At 59.5% G+C, this 21,342-nt stretch overlaps 1 protein-coding gene across 1 annotated transcript; it reads left to right on the top strand.

Moving 5' to 3' along the window:
• Nucleotides 1-923: 923 nt before the first annotated feature.
• Nucleotides 924-21,264, top strand: PTPN23 (protein tyrosine phosphatase non-receptor type 23). The gene is made up of 25 exons (XM_045856835.1): nucleotides 924-1,092; nucleotides 9,778-9,852; nucleotides 12,695-12,822; nucleotides 13,063-13,139; nucleotides 13,740-13,789; nucleotides 13,913-14,044; nucleotides 14,318-14,398; nucleotides 14,478-14,609; nucleotides 14,700-14,747; nucleotides 15,066-15,122; nucleotides 15,248-15,306; nucleotides 15,481-15,560; nucleotides 15,673-15,787; nucleotides 15,883-15,948; nucleotides 16,302-16,447; nucleotides 16,713-17,024; nucleotides 17,104-17,258; nucleotides 17,359-17,510; nucleotides 17,598-17,777; nucleotides 17,873-19,607; nucleotides 19,683-19,867; nucleotides 19,972-20,076; nucleotides 20,156-20,294; nucleotides 20,378-20,488; nucleotides 20,560-21,264. The coding sequence occupies exons 1-25, from the start codon at nucleotides 1,009-1,011 to the stop codon at nucleotides 21,043-21,045; spliced, it is 4,890 nt and encodes a 1,629-aa protein (XP_045712791.1). The 5' UTR covers nucleotides 924-1,008; the 3' UTR covers nucleotides 21,046-21,264.
• The last annotated feature ends 78 nt before the right edge of the window (nucleotides 21,265-21,342 follow it).

Genomic DNA, 21,342 nt, shown 5'->3' with positions numbered 1-21,342 from the left:
TGCCCTTTACCCAGTTTCCTCTAATGGTACATCTTGCAAAACTATAGAACACTCCACAACCAAGGTACTGACACCGATAGTCTTTCCCTAGTCATCAGGATCCCCATAAATAAATAAAATCTTAAAATACAATTCCTGCTCTACAGGTCACCTCTCCGCAGTAAGCAGCTAGACGGCCCGGGCATCCTAGGTACTCAAGCGACCCAACACCGTCACGCCCGCCCCATCCGCCCACAGGGATCCGGGCCTCGTTTTTTCTCTTTCCGCTCTAACCAGCTGTTCTTTCCCGTCATCACCAGTGGACGCCTCCTTCTCTTAGGCAGAGATGGGCCTTCCAGGCTGGACAAATGCACCAGCCTCCAACCAGTGACCTTTGGCCAAAGGTCCACAGTTGGGACAAAACCCCTTGCTCTAGGCAACTCCTCAGGGCTGTTTTTTTTCCCCCTTGAGACAAAGCCCTCACGATATCCTCCATTTATCTCAACAGCTGTTCTCCCAACCTCCACTTATTTCTCACTTTGACTTAGGGCTCCGTGTTCAAGTCATCTTTCCGGGCGACCCGCCCGTCACGTTCTCTCTACTATAGCAGTTGCCCTCCCACCCCCCGAGACACTATTTGGGACTACAAGTTTATGGGTGCGTTCTCTAAAACTGCTCTCTTGAGAGACCTGCGCCAGGCCCAAAAGGCAGGGCCCAGGAGAAGAAAACCCGCCTACGCTGTGCTCTGCAGCTAAATGAGAAAAGACTACTACTCCCAGAAACCCATTCGCCTCCAGCTGGAGCTGCGCCGTCCACGCTCTCGCCTCGGAGGAGACGAACTGCGCATGCGCGAAAGGCTACGCAGGCGGGGCGGGGACTGCATCTCCCGGCAGGCCTTGCGGACATTCTTCATCCCTGCGTGACTAGTGCCTTCCGGCGCGGAGGGGCGGGGCAGGGCGCGGGGCTGAGCCAGCCGCTGGAGCAGCTGAGGGGAGCGGCCCGGTGGCGGGCGGGCGGGCGCTATCCGTCATGGAGGCCGTGCCCCGTATGCCCATGATCTGGCTGGACCTGAAAGAGGCCGGTGACTTCCATTTCCAGGCGGCTGTGAAGAAGGTGAGTGCGCCTCCTCCCACCACCACTTCTTCCGCGTATCTCCGTCGTCGGCCAGCGCGTGACGCCCCCTGCGCGTCCATCGGAGCCTCAGGCCCTGTGGGGTGCGGCCTTCCCTGGTTTTCCTCAGCCAGGCCCACCCCCCGCCCCCCCATTCCTCAGCACGTCCGCAGACCGTTCGCTCCCTCCTCGGCCGCTCGCGGCTAGCACCGCAGTCTCGTCGGAGGCTGGTTTTTAACTTCTGTCCTGGGCCATCCGCGGGTCCCACCGTGGCACCGCACTTCCTCGGTGTGACGCTCTGGACCTAGTTCTGCTCCGCCTTTCTTCACGCCAGAACCCGCCCCGCGGGGAGCGGGGGGCGGCCCCGACCATCTGGGTGGTACGGCTGTGCGGGGCCCCAGGTGCGCCGTCATTCCACGGCTGGACTGGGCCGGACCGGGACGGGCGCCGGGGCTGGCTCAGGATGTGTGTTTTAAGACGGGGCCCCGGTGACCCAGAAGAATGCCAGACCTCTCGGCCCTTGGCGCAAGAAGAAGAACCCTACTCGGGAGCACTTTGGACCCAAAGATACTGTTCCATGTCGTTTTGGGGAGGGTGGTTGCTTTTCACAACTGCCCAGAGGAGACGGACAGTGCTGTAGGTCCCGAAGCGACCTTAGCACTCCTTGCGTTCGATCTTCAGTCGGATGGAGGAGACAGGCGGGCTTGGCGTTGATGGAGGCAAGGGACCTCCGTGGCGAGATCTGGTGTGGCTGGCAGCGTGTTGGTCGGTCATCAGGTGCCCTCCGAGGCATCTGCTGCCTTGGGAAGGGCCACTTGGTAGCATCGAGGGTCAGAGCAGAAGTGATAAGGAAGGAGCAGGAGGTTGTTGCAGGTTGACATCCTCCTAGTCACCACGCGGGTAGAAAAGCAGCGGCCACAGTAAGTCCCAGACAACCTAGCTGGTCAGGGCGCTTGAGAAGAGAAATGGAGAAAGCAGATGGCTTCGGGAGCAGTCTCCCGGGAAGCCGGCCCGGGGCCTCTCTCCACACCCCACTGCGGTAGTTCAGACACCAGCAGTTGGAGTTCTGTTGAGTCCAGCATTTAAACTCTTTGGACCTCTTTTCCCTCGTTTATAAAACCAGGGGATTAGATTAATCTAAAATTACAAGCTTTCGTTACATCTTTCCCAGGCTTCGTTCACTTATCTGCCCTTTTTTTTTTTAAAGATTTTTATTTATTTATTTTTAGAGAGGGAAGGGAAAGAGAAAGAGAGAGAAATGTGCGGTTGCTGGGGGCCACGGCCTGCAACCCAGGCATGTGCCCTGACTGGGAATCGAACCTGCGATGCCTGGGTCGCAGCCAGCATTCAATCCACTGAGCTACGCCAGCCAGGGCACTTAGCTGCCCTTTGATACAACTGCAGTTCTTTCCCTTTTCTGAGCCCCTAACTCTCTTCACCCTTTTCCTAGCCAGTTGTCTGGCTGTGTTTTAACCCCCTATTCAGTTGTAAGTGACCTGAAAGACATCGCCGTGCCTTTTTTTTTTTTTAAGATTTTATTTATCCTTTTTTTAAAAACATAAAAACAAAGAATACATTGTTTTTCAAACAATAGAAACATGGATATAGCCAAAAAATACAAACAAAAAAAGTCTTTAACATTAATGAATCAGAATCTTTAATAGCTGGTTTTGCAAAAACAAAAACGTTTGTAATGATTTATCTTTAGAGAGGGGAAGGGAGGGAGAGAAACATCAATGTGGTTGCTTCTCACGCATCTCCCACTGGGGATCTGGCCCGCAGCCCAGGTGTGTGCCCCGACTGGGAATCGAACTGGAAACCCTTGGGTTCACAACCTGTGCTCAATCCACTGAGCCACACCAGCTAGCATGCCTCCACCCTCCTCACAGCCTAGTAGGATCCCCTCTACATAGTTGGCACTCAGAAAATATGTCTTAAGTGACCATTGGGAGGGAATTTACAGATGGTGGCTATAACTTTATGGAAATCCAGTGGGTAAAGTCTTAGCTAAGAAGCTCCCAGGAGATGATTTTGCTTGAACTTAGCCTCCGACGCTCTCTCTGGTAGCGCACACCGAGACCACAAGGTATCGTGTGAGCGACGACTTCCCTGGGAGAACCTGGGCCTCCTCCTCGTCAGCCATTTGCCTGAGGTGGTATCAGCTGCTGAAGCACCAATTTCCTCCACATCAGCTCTTTTTCTTAGTTTCCTCTTGTTTGGAATTGGGAAAGGTACCACCACTGATTTGATAAGATGGTGGCATGGGCTTGCAGGAACCCGCCGTCTGGGGGTAGGCCGGGCTGGAGAATGGCCAGCTCCTTCCGGGCACTCGGGAGCTCCCCTCCTGCAGCCGCCACAGCCTGGGGACTCGCCCCATCCTCACTCCTGTCCCCGATCCTAGCGCCCCCGTGCCGCCTCTGACACTGGAGCCCTTGTTCTTCCTCCCCTTGCTCTGGGCTGCGGGACATTCACCAGTGGCTTGGAGCTGAGGGGCAGAATTTAATTTAGGGCAGAAGGGTAAAAATTCGTTCTCTTAAGGTCAGCCTCTTGTGCACCATGCTGAGCCATGATGGCACAGGTGAATAAGAAACAACACTTTTTTTTTTAATGGAATCATAGTCCAGTAAAGAACATTTTTAAGTTAGATGGTAACATTAGTGGAAGGTAGAAATAAGGTCCATCAGGGAAGGCTGGTCAAGGAGGTGAGTTTTGAAGGATGAATAGGAGTTTTCCAGGTAGATGAAGGGTTTGTTTTTGTGTGTGTGAGAGGTGGACATTCAACAAACTTTCATAGTGGTCAGTACTGATTTTCACTCCTAATGGATGTGCCTTCAGTTATGGGACAATTGAAGTCATTACTGGGAGGAAAGCAAGCTGGCTTTAACTTGGAATGCGGAGCTGTGGGCAGGGACGCCTGGACCCGCACAGCGTCTCCGCAGGGAAGTGCGCTGGCCCTGCGGGCCCCCTCCCCCCGGGCTTTGGAGCCCAGAGTGCCGACTGCACTCACCAGACACTGATGGAGCACGAGCCCCGTGCTCCTCATCCACGAGGGGTTTGGCCACAGGTGTTAACAACTGAAGTTCTTTCCTCCTCTGATCCCAGACATCTGCCCGCTGCCCTTGACTAACTGCACTTGAGCTCAGGTGAGGCTCCCTGGGACTGCAGTGTTAACATTCACCCCTGAGTCACTCACTGAACAAGTCGTTACTGAGTGACTGTTCTGTGCTCGCCCAGGGAATGCAGGGCTGTGTGTGGGGACAAAAATTCCTGCCCTCGCGGAGCTTACCTTGTGCTGGTCCATACAGTAACCCATCCACGAGGACTGATGTGCCCGGTGGTAGCCAACAACTGGCTCCTGGCCTTTTCCCTCCTCCACACTGCTAGATTGATCTGTTTTTTAAAAAATATTTTATTTATTTATTTTTAGAGAGGGGAAGGGAGGGAGAAAGAGGGAGAGGGAAAAAAAAATCAATGTGTAGTAGCCTCTCAAGCAATTTACTGGGAACCTGGCCCACAACCCAGGCATGTGCCCTGACTGGGAATCGAACCAGCAACCCTATGGTTCACAGGCCATCACTCAGTCCACTGAGCCACACCAGCCAGGGCTGGGTTGGGCCCTCTGATTCTCCATTTTCCCACTAGGTTCCTCCAGGGGCCCTGCCTGCTGTTCAAAGCCTGCCACAAAGACCTCTCTTACAGGAGGGCTCACATCTGGTCATTGTTCTGGTCGCTACTGGAATTCCTCTTCTCCCATCCGTCACCCGGATTGAACCGTACCTCCTCAGGGTCCCTTCCGCTGCCTGGCGGCCGCTGCACCCCCCAGACTCAGAGTGGTCTTCCTGCCCCTATTCCTCAGTCCACCTGCACCGTGGAGTGCTCACTCCTCTGCCTCTCTTCACTGTTCGTCTCTCTCACGTGTAGGTAGAGCCTGGTTTTCAGGTTTGTGGAATTGTTTTCCCTTCCAGCTGTCCCACGGGACAGCTGACTCCTTTGAAAAACTTGCCACACTCACAGAAAGGGAGCTGAGACGCCTGGAGGCCTGCAAGGGCCCTGGCCCCCCAGCGGCGCCAGTGACCTGTGGTGGTTTCTCCTGTTTCCTGCTGCAGGTTCGGAGTCGCCGGGCAGGTCTGGCCGAGCCTGCCTGCTCCCTTGTGCTGTGCAGCAGCACTGCCCCGGGGGGCCCGGATGGCCTGGCCTGTCCTGGCCGTCCTCTGATGTCAGTCTCACGCTCCAAGGACCTGCGTCCATTGCACACTGGAGTCTTTCCTTTGCTTGCGAAGTGATAAATACCTGCGTGTAAGGAGTGCTTAACGAGTCTTGGTTGAATGACCTAGTCTAGGTCCAGCCCCTCTGGGAGATGAAACCTGAGGGGTGTTTTCTGGTGGTGTTCAGACTGGCTGGAGGACCACTCCGAAGAGGCGTGGGTCAGAGGCCTTGAGTGTTGGTTGGGGGAGACCAGGCGAGGACGAAGGTCTGATCTTACCCCCGGTGGTCTTGGCCTATAATTCGGTTTTAGGCTTGCTGGCTGCAGGGGGCTGTAGATTTCCATGGCAGTGATACGCCTTTCTCCGAATAAAATGCGTCTCCTCTGTAGCAGAGCACACATTGAATGAATTTACCATCTACGTGTGGGACTCAGTTCTGTGCGTCCGTGGAACCGCCCAAGGAACACCCCGTATTGAGTCGCCGCTGCAGGTGGAGGAAAAAATGTGTGTGGTGAACAAAGGTAGTTACTGACGGGTGTGCTGTCTTTTCTTCTTGGATTATCGCTTTAATTAGCACTGTGAAATCCCAAGATGTTAGACCAAATTAAGAGCAAAAGCTAGACACCTCTGCCCCCCAGAAAAATAAAAATGTACACAACAAGAGTGGGAACGTGCTAGTACGAGGGAGAGTGACAACCGAGGCGCCTCCCTGGGCCGGGAGTCAGGAAATTTCATTAATAGTTCTAGCGCTACGGCTGCACATTTCTGGCTCGCGTTTTCCTAATCTGTAGAAGGATGGCAGGACCCAAGATGGGTGTTTCTGGTGATCTCTGCTGCCTACAAAATTTTGTGCTGTTTGTTGCTCAGTGAAAGAGAGAGCAACGTCATGGACGTAGCAAAGATGCTGGAATCAAACAGACCTGGGGTTAAGTCCCAGCTCCTCCACTTGCCAACTGTTAACTGTCAGCCGTGGGAGTGGCCGCATCTCTAATCCGGCCCTCACTCTCCTCCCCTGTAACACTGAGCTAGCGGCACACTTTCTGAGCCCGTGAGAATCGAGAGTCATGCATGTGAGTCCCCAGTGCAGGTCCTGGCATGCTGCAAACAGTGTTTTTAGCCCACCGTCCTCTTTCTCAATTTAGGAAGTAGTTCAGGGCCTTCTAGGAGCTCTGAGTCCGACACATCAGGTCATGTTAACCCCATTTTACAGATGGAAAAACCAAGGCCACATCTCACAGCAACCCAGGGCCACAGCGAGGGCTTAATACTCTGTGTTGGTATTCCCTCTGGAAATGGCCTTCCCGTGCTGTGTTACTGTTTTTTCCTCTCAGCTCCTTTCTTTCCTCCTCCCCTCCCCCCCAGCGGCTCTGACCCCTGAGCATGCTCTCAGGTAACACAGGCCTGTCTGCAGGTCTTACTGTTCCTTCAGAAAAGGATCCCCAACTGCTCCAAAGCCTGGCTAGGCTTTGGAGGTTCTCTGTTAGCTGTGTCGGGCACCGGGGTTCTGTCAGTGCCTTCAGGGCTCTTACCCGGTCTGTGGTGCAGGGTCCCAGGTCTGCGTGCTGCCGGGCCTTCCCGGGCTCTCTCGGGAGCTTTGGGTCCTAACCAGACCGTGTTCTGGGCTCTGCGGAGTTCTGGGCCACCACGGTGAGGCGGCCCCTCCTTCCACTCCAGACCCTGCAGGCAGCCTCTCCCCTCCGTTCAGTCGGGGGGGGGGGGGCGGTGAGCGGCGGTCACAGAGGACTTTCTCAGAGTTTAGGAGGTAACCTGTGTGTACAGTCATTTGTGGCGGCATCACTCCAGTCTTTCTTTTAAAGATTTTATTTATTTATTTTTAGAGAGGGGGGAAAGGAGGGAGAAAGAGGGAGAAGAACATTGGTTGCCTCTCACACACTCCCAGCTGGGGACCTGACCCACAACTCAGGCATCTACCCTGACCTGGGAATCGAACCAGTGACCTTTCAGTTTGCAAGTGGATGCTCAGACCACTGTGCCACATCAGCCACAGCTCAACTTACATTTTTTTGAGTTTACGATGATGCAAAAACAATACACATTCAATAGAAGCCATACTTCAGATTTGGAATTATGCTGTCTTCCTGGGCCAGTGATACGGTGTATGATGATAATCTTGTGAGCTCGCACTGCTGGGCAGCACCGTGGTGACCCACCCCCACAGCCAGCCCTCTGATCACGAAGGTAACAGCCAGTGCTCTGCGCTGTCGTGTTAAATGCATTTTCAGCTTACAGTGGGCTTATCAGGATGTGACCCCATCGTAAGTCGAGGAGCATCTCCAAATGCTCACACACGTGTGTGTGTAATACATCTCACGAACCTTGGAAAGTAAGCTGCGTGCATCTCAGCACATCCTAAAAATAAGGACATTCTCCTGCATAACCACAATAGTATCACCACACCTGAGAAAATCCACAAGATATTCCTACTGTGATTTGTTTTTGAATTCCACCTGTAGTCCCTAAAACATCTTTTATGACTTACTCTTTTCCAAACTCAAATCCAGTCGGGAGCCCCATTTGTATTTCGTTGTTTCTTCTACTCCACAATAGAACAGTCTCCTGCCCTCCCCCTTCCTTAACGACATTGGTTGTTTTCAAAGCAAATGGGTTAATTGCTGGGTAAAATGCCTCGCCTTCTGAGTTTTTCTCGGTGTTTCCTTTCAGTGTTTTTCAATTTGTCTACCCCCTGCACTTTCTGTAAAGGCAGCCGTTTGCTGAGAATCCAGCACACCTAGTAAGGCCCCTGCCATTCCCGACGCTCTGAAGTTGGGCCGGAGGCACACAGTGGGGTGGAGGCGGGTGAGGCGTGTGGGGGCAGCAGCCGGCAGCGGTGGAGGTGGCGGCGTTCCTTGGGTCTTAGCAGAGGAGGTGGGAGCAGCACAGGACCAGCACCGAGACCTGGCGGCAGCGATTCCGATTCCGAGTTGCTCTGGCTGGGCGCTGCCAGGAGGTGCCGGAGGACCGGAGGACCGTCTGGGAAGGCCACGGGAGCAGACAGTGAGGGGCCCAGAGCTCTGGGCCGAGGAGATTAGATCCGGCCCCGGGGCTTTGGGGAGCCACTGTTGTGCCGTCTTTTCAGGTGACAGTTTTTCTCCTTAGATCACGCATTTCCCGGAATCTCGCTGTCCTGAGAAAAGCACGTTCTGGTTTACTTTGTCCCCAGGGCTGTGTGTGTCGGAAGGATGTAAGGCTAGGAGTGGTGGCTGGAGCTGTGTGAGACAGTCCTGGGCACCGGGAGGGGGCGGGTCGCACAGGCCAGAGGTGGCGGGAGGACAGGGAAGAAAGCTCATGGGCACTCAGGAGGACTTTCGGGAGGTAAAACGGACAGAGGAGGGGTCGGGGCCAGAGGTCTGAGCACGTGCTGGGTGGTTCTGTGCTGAGCTCCGCAGGAGCCTCCCTTCTCCCTGCCCCTCCTCTCACTTTCCCGGCCAGGGCAGGGGGGAGCTGGTGGCCTTCCACGTTCCCTGGTGGCCGGTTCCCTAGACATAGGTCCTGGGAAGGGACCCCGAGAGGTGGGTGGGCCACGGGGGGGGGGTGTGAGTGTGCTGCTGGACCGAGCGGGCCACGCCCTCTCAGCCTTCGCAGGTGCCCCCTCTGCTCACAGACCTTGGCCAGGGCCTTCAAGAACCTTGGGAGTCGGCCATTGGTGTCCTCGGTCTGTGTGGAGTGAGTGACCTGGCCCTCAGATCGCCTGCCCAGGCCCCAGGCAGCCGCTCCTGCAGCAGGGGCAGTCCCAGCCGCCTCCATCTGGGGTTTTGGCGAGCAAGGGGCCCGCTGGTGCTGACCGTGCCTCTGGGCTGGTGAGCGTGCTTACTGTCCGGGCCGGTGAGGCCGGTGATGGGCAGGTGTGCCAGTTCCCTTGCTGGTGTGGGCACCCCCCGCCCCTGCTGTCTGGGTCACCCCTGTGACTCCCCCGCGGGAAAGACCCTCACAGAAGAGGACACTGCAGATGGCTTCTGTCTGTGCCGTCCTTTCCCACCTGGGAGGGCGGGCTGATGAGGAGGACGTGCGGTCACACTCGCGTCAGTGCTTTCGCCTGCACTTGCTCTGGGGTCCGCACTGTGATTTTGACCCCAGAACACAGCAGGGGCGGTCCTTGGGGGAAGCTTGAACCTGTGGCCTGTTTGAGAGGGCTCCGGAGGACCCCATTGCAGCTCCCCAAGTTCCCCGGTCTCCTGGGCCGGCAGAGCCCTGGCCTCCCGGAGAGGGCTGTGGGCTGGTGGGGACCAGCCCGGGGTTCAGGTCCAGGCGGCCAGGCTTACGTTCCCCTTGGCTCAGAGGAGGCAGCTCTGTGGTCAGCACCTTGGTGCTCCCCAGTTACCGAGCATCTGGTGGTCCAACAGGTGAGCTCGTGGGCGGGGCCTGGACTCGGTCCCGCGCCCTCACTGCTGATTGTGCTGACTTGGAGGGCGGGAGAGGGGGTCTCCTCCACCCCCGGTGCACGGTCTCTCTCCTCTCTCTCCAGTTCGTCCTGAAGAACTACGGCGAGAACCCGGAGGCCTACAACGAGGAGCTGAAGAAGCTGGAGGTGCTCAGACAGGTGGGAGTGACTGGGACTGATGGGGAGTTAGAGAAACCACCTGCAGCCGTGTTCTTACTGTAACTCAGTGTGTTTCCTCTGTAAAAACAAAATAATGATAGAAAACTGGGAAATACCAAAAAGCAAAAAAAATAAATAAAAGGAAAGACAATCCTAAAAATCATTTTCACAATTTTTATATATATATTTAAAGTTTTTATTTACACTTAATATGTATACCGTACACAGCCAGCCACAGGAGGTTGTAGCTCCAATTACAAACAGGCGCTGAGACGCCGGGGGCTGGGGCTTCGGTGTGTGCACTCGGTGGGGGGGCAAGGTCCTGCCCTGACACCGGGTGTGTAGGGCTCATTCCTGGGCTCTGTCTTGTGTTCTGTTGGTCCGTATGTCTGTCTTCATGCCAGTGCCACACCATTTTGATTATTGCAGCTTTGTAACAAGTTTTGAAATCAGGAACTGTGAAATCTCCAACTTTATCCTTCTTTTTCAAGATTGGTTTGGTTACTTTATCCTTCTTTTTCAAGATTGGTTATTTGATGTTTCATATGAATTTTAAAATGGATTTTTGTATTTCTGCAGAAAAATACTGTTAAGATTTTGATATGGATTGAATTCCTAAAAAGTAAAACCTAAAAATGTAGATCACTTAGGGGACTTTGGCTGCCTTAACAATAATAAGTCTTCTACTGCATGAATACAGGTTATTTTAAAATTTATATAATGTCTTTAGTGAAAATAAAAAGACATTTACTGTCTAATTTCAGAAACATTTTATAATTTCAGGGTATAAACCTTTTGTCTTTGGTTAAGTTCATTTTTAGTAATTTATTTTTTGTTGTACTGCAAATGTATTTATTGATCCATGCATTTATTGACATTCTCACCCAAGGGCATGTTTATTGGTGTTAGAAAGGGCGAGGGGGGCAGAGAGGAAAACATGGGTGTGAGAGAGAAACGTGGATGGGTTGCCTCCTGCGTGCGCCCCAGCCTGGAACTGGACGCGCAGCCCTGGCGTGAGTCCTGACTGGGAACTGCACCTGTAACCCTTCATTGCATGGGATGGCACCCAGCCCGCTGAGCCACACCAGTCAGGGCCCCTTTCTTCCTTTCTCGTGCCTGATGGCTCCGGTGGGCCCTCCAGCCCTGCGTTAACCCGGGTGGTGAAATCGGGCATCCTTACCTTGTTCTTGGCCTTGGAAAGCTTTCGGTTTTTACTATTTGGTGTGATGTTAGCATAGGGCTTTTCATATACGGCCTTTATGATGTCGAAGCAAACACGCTGATCTATTTTTTAAATATGTTTTATTGATTATGCTATTGCAGTTGTCCCCGTGTTTCCCCCTTCGCCCCCCTCCACCCAGTACCCCCATTCCCTCCAGGAGTCCCCTCCTTGGTTCATGTCCGTGAGTCATGCATGTAAGCTCTCTGGCTTCTCCATTTCCTACACTGTTCTTTGCATCCCCCTGTCTACTTCACACCTGTGGATTTGTACTTCGTAATCCCTGGACCTCCTCCTCACGCTCTCCCTTCCCTCACCCAGCCGATAACTCCATGTCCGTGATTCTGTTCCTGGTCTGCTCGTTTGCTTAGTTTGTTTTTTAGATGAAGTTGTTGATAGTTGTGAATTCGTTGCCATTTTAATGTTCATAGTTTTGATCTTCCTTTTCTTAAGTCCTTTTAACATTTCGTATAGTAAGGGCTGGGTGATAATGAACTCCTTTAACTTGACCTTATCTGGGAAGCACTTTATCTGCCCTCCCATTCTAAAGGACAGCTTTGCTGGATAGAGCAATCTGGGATGTAGGTCCTGGCCTTTCATGACTTGGAATACTTCTTTCCAGCCCCTTCTTGCCCACAAGGGTTCTTTTGAGAAATCAGCTGACAGTCTTACGGGAACTCCTTTGTAGGCAACTCCCTCCTTTTCTCTTGCTGCTTCTAAGATCCTCTCCTTCTCCTCCGTCTTGGGTAACGTGATGATGACGTGCCTGGGTGTGTGCTTCCTCGGGTCCGGCTTCTTCAGGACTCTCTGAGCTTCCTGGACTCCATTGTGCTGCTTCAATGTTTATATTCATGTCTTTCATCAAATTTGGGGAGTTTTCGGCTATCATTTCTTCGAATATTCTCTCTCTCCTCCTTTTGAGACTTCAGCCGTGCGCATGTTGGTCTGCTGAATGCGTCCCGCAGGTCCCCGAGGCTCTGTCCTTGTGTTCCAGTGACACTCAGTATTTCGTGTTAGTTTCAGGGTACAGCACGGTGGTCAGGTGACCGTGTATCCCACAGAACGTGCCCGCCGACACCCCGTTGCCCGGCGCCACCACACCCAGTTCCCACGGCGTTGCTGTGTCCCCGGTGCCGCTCTTCCCAGCCCCCCAGACTGCGCCGTGGCCGCCGGTCTGCACTGGCCTGTTCACCCTCTCGCCCGCGCCCACCCCTGGACACCGTGGTCTGTTCTCTGTGTCTGCGAGTCTGCTCCAGTTTTGTTCAGACAGCCCTTTTTAACGGACATTTTGTTGGCATTGGTATCTGGCCCTGTTAATAATGCCGTGATGAGTCTCTTACTGCATATTTTTAGACGCTGAGCCCTGGGTCAGAATGGAGTGTGTTAAAAATCCGAATGCGTGTTGTGAACTGCCTCCAGAAAGGGGGAGCCGAGTCCGTCCCCCGCCCCAGCCCCTGGGGCGATGGGCTGAACGACCGACCCCAGGGGCAGCGGTGGGCTCTCTCTGGGCTCCCGGGGCGTGCAGCGGCTCCCGCTCCGAAGCGTGTTTCCCGGGTACTTGGGGCCGACAGGCCTACCTGTCCTCCTCCCCGAGTGACGACAGCGTCCTCATCTGCCCCCCAGAACGCAGTGCGGGTCCCACGGGACTTCGAGGGCTGCAGTGTCCTCCGCAAGTACCTCGGCCAGCTCCACTACCTGCAGAGTCGGGTCCCCATGGGCTCGGGCCAGGAGGCCGCTGTCCCTGTCACCTGGTGAGAGCCGGCGGGGGAGCCTGGAGGGTGCCTGGGACAACCCCGGGGTGTCCGGGGGCTAGGGGATGCCCCCCCACCTCCCTTTCCCTCCCCTGGCCGTCTGGGGTGGGGAGCAGCTCGGTGTGGTCTCCCAGGGCCTGCCTCCCTCCAACCCTGCACAGGGGTGGCCGGTCCCCGCACCCGGCCTCGGGGCTCTGGCCAGCTCCTCCCCTCGAGATGACTGGTGTGGCGTGTCTGCAGGACTGAGATCTTCTCTGGCAAGTCTGTGGCCCACGAGGACATCAAGTATGAGCAGGCCTGCATTCTCTACAACCTTGGTGAGCAGCCTGAACCCCTCCCCGGGGCCCTGCCTCCCAGCCCTGCAGCCCTGGGCCTCAGCTGAGCGCCCGGCCACAGGGCAGTGGACGGCCGGAGTCCCCACTGCCTTGCCCACATCTCTGCCAATGCCTCTTTTTTGGGCCACGGGGAGCCACCCTGCTGGGAGAGGCTCTTCTGGTTCTGGCTGCCACACGGTGTGTCTCAGGGGGAGAGGTGGCCCACAGGGCCTCTCTGTTTCAGCTGGACCGCTCCTGACCTGGCTTCCAACTCTGGCCACTGCAGGCAGCAGGAAACGAGGTCGGCCTCCGGCGACCCCGCTGTTGGCCTGGGTGGCTCGGCCCATCTTGGCTCAGGGGCAAGCTTGGGGATCCAGCCCTAGGGTCCTGTGTGGGGAAGCTTCCAGACTGGACCGCTGGCCTGGGGTCTGTGGACAGGAGCCCTTCCTTTGTCCACTTGCACCCCCGCTTGGTGCACAGCAGGAGACAGGGGCGGGGGGCTTGGCTGGGCTTCTGAGTTTCCCCATTTGCCCAGCGTTGCTGGGTCCTCAGACCCCGTTTTCCTGAACATGGGTGACAGTGCTGTGTCCTCTGCCTCCCCAGGTGCACTGCACTCCATGCTGGGCGCCATGGACAAGCGGGTGTCCGAAGAGGTGAGAAGGGGAGGGGCAGTGTAGTGGGCCGTGGGCGGTAGCCAGGGCAGGCTGCGGAGTGTTCTCAGACTGCAGAGTCCGCTGAGCCCTGCCCCTTGGCCATCCTCCCTCTCCCCCTCCCAGGGCATGAAGGTCTCCTGCACTCACTTCCAGTGCGCGGCAGGTGCCTTTGCCTACCTGCGCGAGCACTTCCCGCAGGCCTACAGCGTCGACATGAGCCGCCAGGTCCTCACTCTCAATGTCAACCTCATGCTGGTGAGGCGGCACTCTTGTTGGAACTGGGTGGGATTCGGGGAGTGGGGAGTTGGGGTGGACCCACGGCCAGGCCCCATGCGGGTGCAGTGCAAGACAAGCAGGGCCTCGGCTCTGCTCTGAGAGCTCCTGGCGCAGGCCAGGAGCGGGGCTGGGCCTCTTCGGGTGGGGGAGGCTGTCGGAGAGAGGACAAGAAGAGGGGAGCCCTGGGGTCTGCCCGCGGGGAAGGGCGTGGCCTGAGGTGCTGTGGGCGTACCCCTGCACTTGTGGTCGCAGGGCCAGGCCCAGGAGTGCCTTCTGGAGAAGTCCATGCTGGACAACAGGAAGAGCTTTCTGGTGGCCCGCATCAGCGCACAGGTAGGGACCCGGCGGCGGTGGGGGCGGGCCTTCGGTTTCCTGCTGACGCCCCCTGATGCCACTCCCCCCCGGCTCCCAGGTGGTGGATTACTACAAGGAGGCCTGCCGGGCCTTGGAGAACCCCGACACCGCCTCGCTGCTGGGCCGCATCCAGAAGGACTGGAAGAAGCTGGTGCAAATGAAGATCTACTACTTTGCGGCCGTGGCTCATGTGAGGGCACTGGGGCCCCGGCGCTGGGCTGGGCCGGGCCGGGCCGCCACAGCTCCGGGAATCGGTAGTGACGCCTCCTCTCTTTCCCAGCTGCACATGGGGAAGCAGGCCGAGGAGCAGCAGAAGTTCGGGGAGCAGGTGAGTGAGTGGTGGCGAGGAGAGCACCCCGGACTGTTCCCAGCCTTGTTAGTGGGATGCCTGGTGTGTCCCGTCTCTCCCGGGGACGAGGAGGCACCGCCGACTCCTGCAGAGGCCTGGCTGGCTGGGTGCTAAGCTGTGGGTGCGGCGCAGTGTGATGCTGACCACTGTGGTCTCGGCTTGGCTGGCGCCCGGCTGCCGCCTCAGCTTCTCTCCTTCCCTGAGTCATCCGATGGCCAGGCAGGGCTCAGCGGGGTGGCAGGGGGAGGAGAGTCCACGCAGGGGAGGGCTGACCGGGCCTGCCTGCCGTTCCTGCAGGTCGCGTACTTCCAGAGCGCCCTGGACAAGCTCAATGAAGCCATCAAGCTGGCCAAGGTAGGATTGAGGAAGGGCCTGGCTGCCCCTTGGAGCCCGGAGAGGACGGGGAGCGAGCCTGGCGGGCTGAGGGGGGTCCTGGCACTGGCCTCGGGGCGCTGAGGCCCCACATCCCTACCCTGCAGGGCCAGCCTGACACTGTGCAAGATGCGCTTCGCTTCACTATGGACGTCATCGGAGGAAAGTGAGTCCGTGGGGCTGGGGTGGCCTGGCTCCTGCCAGCGGGAAGGGTCTTGGCCCTCCGCCTGCATCCGTGGGAGAAGCACCAGTGCCAGGGCTCAGTGGCCCACACGGGAGGCTAGCCCCCACGTCCCTGCTGAGTGTCCAAGACCCTCGGCTCATTGCCCTTGACCCCCAGGTACAATTCTGCCAAGAAGGACAATGACTTCATCTACCACGAGGCTGTCCCAGCGCTGGACACCCTCCAGCCCGTGAAAGGTCCGCAGCTGTGGGGAGGCCAAGGAGCAGGGCGGGGCTGCGGTGGTGGGCGGCAGAGGCAGACTCGAGGTGTGCGTGGGCCTGGTCTCCACGACTTTCCGCTCCCTCCCAGGTGCCCCCTTGGTGAAGCCCCTGCCAGTGAACCCTACAGACCCAGCTGTCACGGGGCCCGACATCTTTGCCAAACTGGTACCTATGGCCGCCCACGAAGCCTCGTCGCTGTACAGGTGGGTGGGGGGGCTGGCCCTGCCCTCCGCACTGGTGGGGTTGGGATGTCTCAAGACGCAGGCGTCCGGCAACCGCTCTGTCCCTTCCCCCGCAGTGAGGAGAAAGCCAAGCTGCTTCGAGAGATGATGGCCAAGATCGAGGACAAGAATGAGGTCTTGGAGTGAGTGTGGGGCTGGGGGTGGGGGCCTGGGGCTTACAAACCAGACCTCGGTGGGCCGCTAGTGCGGCCCGCAACTGGGAAAGGAGCGGCGAAGCGTTTCCCAGCTCTGCCCTCCCCACCCAAGGCCTGTTGTGCTGGCTGTGTGAGGCAAGGGAGAGTCACAGCCCTGGGCGGGTGAGCCCTTCTGCTCCAGTGTTCTCAGCGGTGCCCCGGGCAGGAGTCAGTGCTGATCTGCAGTCTGCTCGGGCCTCGGGGCCACCTTCACTTGTGCGGGGCTCCCCCTCATGCGCGCCTTTCCTGTGCACGGGCTCGGGTCGGCCCCCAGCACCCACGTGGTCCCGGTGCCCCCGCAGCCAGTTCATGGACTCCATGCAGCTGGACCCTGAGACAGTGGACAACCTTGACACGTACAGCCACATCCCGCCCCAGCTCATGGAGAAGTGCGCGGCTCTCAGCGTGCGGCCCGACACGGTCCGGAACCTCGTCCAGTCCATGCAAGGTGCGGGGTGGGGGAGGCAGCGGAGGGTGGGAACGACGTGATGACGTACGTCATCTGCGGTGGCATTCTCCGTGTCCCCTGTTCACCCAGGATGGAGGTCACCTCTCCACGCCCCTGGCACAGGCACCCTCCCCCTTGCTGAGCACTGCATCTGGTGCTCAGGGACTGTCGGACTGTCACAACCCCTGACTGAGGGGACAGGCCACAGTGGGTGCCCGGTCTGCCTGCCTCAGAAGCTGTTCCCCGCTTCCCCACACACCCTCAGTGCTGTCCGGCGTGTTCACCGACGTGGAGGCCTCTCTGAAGGACATTGGGGACCTGCTGGAGGAGGACGAGCTGCTCGACCAGAAGTTGCAGGAGGCAGTGGGCCAGGCAGGGGCCGGCACGGCAGTCTCCAAGGCCGAGCTGGTGGAGGTGCGGCGAGAGTGGTCCAAGTACATGGAGGTGCACGAGAAGGCCTCCTTCACCAACAGTGAGCTGCACCGCGCCATGAACCTGCACGTCGGCAACCTCCGCCTGCTGAGCGGGCCGCTGGACCAGGTCCGGGCTGCCCTGCCTGTGCCGGCACTCTCCCCAGGTGAGTGCCGCCTGTCCTGTGCCCGTGGGCTGAGACATCCAGGGGCTTCTCTGTCCTCACTGACCACTGCTGCCCCCAGAGGACAAGGCCGTGCTGCAGAACCTGAAGCGCATCCTGGCCAAGGTGCAGGAGATGCGGGACCAGCGCGTGTCCCTGGAGCAGCAGCTGCGGGAGCTCATCCAGAAGGACGACATCACCGCCTCGCTGGTTACCACGGACCACTCGGAGATGAAGGTGGGCGAGAGTGGGGAGCAGGGTGGGGGGGCCCGCCCTTGGGGCTCCACCCTTAGGTGGCAAAGCCTTGAGTGTCCTGCACCACCCAATACTCCCTCAGAAGCTGTTCGAGGAGCAGCTGAAGAAGTACGACCAGCTGCGGGTGTACCTGGAGCAGAACCTGGCTGCCCAGGACAACGTGCTCCGGGCGCTGACAGAGGCCAACGTGCAGTACGCGGCCGTGCGGCGGGTGCTCAACGAGCTGGACCAGAAGTGAGTGCCCGGCCCGGTGCTCTCGCCCGAGTCCTGCCCAGAGCTCAGCTCCAGCTGCTCACCTGCTGCCGGCTCTTCTGCCCCCAGATGGAACTCCACCCTGCAGACCCTGGTGGCCTCCTACGAAGCCTACGAGGACCTGATGAAGAAGTCCCAGGAGGGCAAGGACTTCTACGCAGACCTGGAGAGCAAGGTGGCGGCCCTCCTGGAGCGGGCGCAGTCTGTCTGCCGGGGCCGCGAGGCCGCCCGCCAGCAGCTCCTGGACAGGTGGGTGCGGCCCCGGGACCATGGCACAGCTGCCGCCCAGATCCAGCCTGGGCTGGCGGGGGGCTGGCTCCCCTGCTTACCTCGTCGTCCCACAGGGAGCTGAAGAAGAAGCCGCCCCCACGGCCCACGGCCCCCAAGCCACTCCTGCCCCGCAGGGAGGAGGGCGAGGCTGGGGAGACAGGAGACCCCCCCGAGGAGCTGCGCAGCCTGCCCCCCGATGCCTTCCTGGGAGCTGGTGCTGCGCTCCGCTTCGCCCCCAGCCGTTTCCCCGGCTCCGTGGCCCCCGGAGCCCACTACCTCTCAGGCCCCTTACCCCTGGGCAGCTACTCGGGCCCCACACAGGTACTGCAGCCCCGGGCCCCCCAGGCCCCGGGGCCCCCCGCATTGGCCATGGCACCGGGACCTGTTTACCCGGCCCCAGCCTACACACCGGAGCTGGGCCTCGTGCCCCGCTCCTCCCCCCAGCACAGCGTGGTGAGTAGTCCCTACGGGGCAGTGGGGCCTCACCCCCCAGTCGCAGGGCTGCCCTCTGCCCCGCCTCCCCAGTTCTCGGGCCCAGAGTTGGCTATGGGAGTTCGGCCAGCCACCACCACAGTAGACAGTGTCCAGGCTCCCATCTCCAGCCACACCGCACCCCGGCCGAACCCCACCCCCGTCCCTCCCCAGCCCTGCTTCCCGGTACCGCCAGCCCAGTCCCAGCTCATACTCTACCCCTATCCTCCGAGGCCCAAGCAGCCCCTCACAGCGCCCCCAGCCCAGCACTTTCCTCCTGGGATCCCCACAGGTTTCCCAGCCCCGAGGGTTGGGCCCCAGCCCCCTCTTCACCCCGCACGAGTGGCATTCGGGCCCCAGCCGCCCCAGCAGCCCCTTCCACTGCAGCATCCCCACCTCTTCCCGCCCCAGGCTCCGGGACTTGTGGCCTCCCAGCCACCCTACCCCTTCGCTCCTCAGCCTGGTGTCCTGGGGCAGCCTCCCCCACCCCTGCACAGCCAGCTCTATCCCGCTCCCTCTCAGGACCCCCTGCCCCCCCACTCGGGGGCTCTGCCTTTCTCCAGCCCTGGGCCCCCTCAGCCTCCTCATCCCACTCTGGCGTATGGGCCTGCCCCTTCCCCCAGGCCCCTGGGCCCCCAAGCAGCCCCCCTCTCCATTCAAGGCCCCTCACCTGCCAGCCAGTCCACCCCTAGTCCTCACCTGGTGCCTTCACCTGCCCCATCACCAGCACCCGGCCCAGTACCTCCCCGGGCCCCTGCAGCAGAGCCACCCGCAAGCGTGCGCCGGGGTGCTGCAGCTGCAGACCTGCTCTCCTCCAGCCCGGAGAGCCAGCATGGCGGCACCCAGCCTCCTGGGGGCGGGCAGCCCCTGCTGCAGCCCACCAAGGTGGACGCAGCCGAGGGCTGGCGGCCACAGGCCCTGCGGCTGATCGAGCGGGACCCTTACGAGCGCCCTGAGAGGCTGCAGCAGCTGCAGCAGGAGCTGGAGGCCTTCCGGGGCCAGCTGGGCGACACGGGGGCCCTGGATGCGGTCTGGCGGGAGCTGCAGGATGCGCAGGAGCAGGACGCCCGCGGCCGCTCTATCGCCATCGCCCGCTGCTACTCACTGAAGAACCGGCACCAGGACATCATGCCCTATGACAGCAACCGCGTGGTGCTGCGCTCGGGCAAGGACGACTACATCAACGCCAGCCGCGTGGAGGGGCTCTCGCCGTACTGCCCGCCCTTGGTGGCTACCCAGGCCCCTCTGCCCGGCACAGCCGCCGACTTCTGGCTCATGGTGCACGAGCAGAAAGTGTCGGTCATTGTCATGCTGGTGTCTGAGGCCGAGATGGAGAAGGTGAGGCGGAGGTGGGATGGGTGCCCAGGAGGGGTCCTGGGAAAGGAGCCCTAACTGTCCTCTTCCGCCCCTCAGCAAAAGGTGGCCCGCTACTTCCCCACCGAGAGAGGCCAGCCCATGGTGCATGGCGCCCTGAGCCTGGCTCTGAGCAGCGTCCGCACCACCGAGACCCACGTGGAGCGGGTGCTGAGCCTGCAGTTCCGTGACCAGAGCCTGAAGCGCTCGCTCGTGCACCTGCACTTCCCCACCTGGCCTGAGCTGTGCGTCGGTGGCCCCAGGGGCTGGGAGTCCTGGGGGCGGGGGGGGGGGTGTGGAGTGGTGAGGCCCTCAGGTCGGGCCTGACTCTCAGACCCCACCCCCGCAGAGGCCTGCCCGACAGCCCCAGCAACCTGCTGCGTTTCATCCAGGAGGTCCATGCACATTACCTGCACCAGCGGCCCCTGCACACCCCCATCGTTGTGCACTGCAGGTAGGTGGGTAGGTTATTAGGCTGCGGGGAAGGGGCGGCTGCCAGAGGCTGTTGGCCTCAACGCCCCTTCCTGCCGCAGCTCTGGCGTGGGCCGCACGGGAGCCTTCGCGCTGCTCTATGCGGCCGTGCAGGAGGTGGAGGCGGGCAACAGGCTCCCTGAGCTGCCCCAGCTGGTGCGGCGAATGCGGCAGCAGAGGAAGCACATGCTGCAGGAGAAGGTGAGGGTCCTGGGTGCGGGGACGGGCACCTGCCCTCGGGCGACGGGCCCCCCCAGCTCACCAGGCCACGTGTGCCCCTGCAGCTGCACCTCCGGTTCTGCCACGAGGCGGTGGTGAGGCACGTGGAGCAGGTCCTGCAGCGCCACGGCGTGCCCCCGCCGTGCAGGCCCTCAGGCACCAGCATCAGCCAGAAGGTGAGGAGGGAACGGTGGCTGGGCAGCCCCAGCCTGTGCGACCCCGTGTTCACCCACTTTGATCTTTCCAGAACCACCTTCCTCAGGACTCCCAGGACCTGGTCCTTGGTGGGGACGTGCCCATCAGCTCCATCCAGGCCACCATTGCCAAGCTCAGCATCCGGCCCGCTGCGGGCCTGGACTCCCCGGCCGCCTGCCTGCTGGGCCCTATAGAGCCCCCAGGCCTGGGCCCGCTGCCAGCCAGCCTCCCGGAGTCCACCCAGCCCCCCTCCTCCTCCCCACCCCCGCTCTCTTCACCCTTGCCTGAGGCCCCCCAGCCCGAAGAGGAGCAGCCAGTTCCCGAGGCCCCCAGCGTGGGGCCCCCCTCCTCCTCCCTGGAGCTGCTGGCCTCCCTGACCCCTGAGGCCTTCTCCCTGGACAGCTCCTTGCGGGGAAAGCAGCGGATGAGCAAGCAGAACTTCCTGCAGGCCCACAATGGGCAGGGGCTGCGGGCTGCCCGGCCCACGGACGACCCCCTCAGCCTCCTGGACCCACTCTGGACACTCAACAAGACCTGAGCGGGCTCAGCCCGCTGCACCCTCACACTACGTTGTCTCGCTGGCCCGCCTGTGTGCAGCAGGGCCTCGAGGTGGGCCTGTCCCCGCCCCCCACAGCCGGTCCAGCCCACACCCCTGTGGGGTGGAGCCAGTTCACAGGCCTTGGGTCGAGTTCTGCTCCTTTGTGGGACCTGACGTGTTTTCAGCTCTTCGCTGTTGAATAAACTGAACTGTTCTGTGGCCAGTGTCTGCCCCATGCTGCCTCAGAGGAGGAGCCTGAACCCCACTAACCACCTTGAAACATGGCATCTTGAGTGA

The sequence above is a fragment of the Phyllostomus hastatus genome, unplaced genomic scaffold (genome assembly GCF_019186645.2).
Source record: "Phyllostomus hastatus isolate PE091 unplaced genomic scaffold, TTU_PhHast_1.1 phas_scaffold_129, whole genome shotgun sequence".
Lineage (NCBI taxonomy): Eukaryota > Metazoa > Chordata > Mammalia > Chiroptera > Phyllostomidae > Phyllostomus > Phyllostomus hastatus.
The sequence above is the reverse complement of the archived record's forward strand: the minus strand, read 5'-3'. Positions and strand labels throughout refer to the sequence as shown.

Excerpts from the sequence above, each read along its gene's own strand:
- PTPN23 (XM_045856835.1), top strand. The coding sequence starts at position 1,009 with ATGGAGGCCGTGCCCCGTATGCCCATGATCTGGCTGGACCTGAAAGAG. Across the intron at positions 15,561-15,672 it reads CACCCTCCAGCCCGTGAAAG|GTGCCCCCTTGGTGAAGCCC; the intron begins GTCCGCAGCTGT and ends GCTCCCTCCCAG. Across the intron at positions 16,448-16,712 it reads CCTCGTCCAGTCCATGCAAG|TGCTGTCCGGCGTGTTCACC; the intron begins GTGCGGGGTGGG and ends ACACACCCTCAG.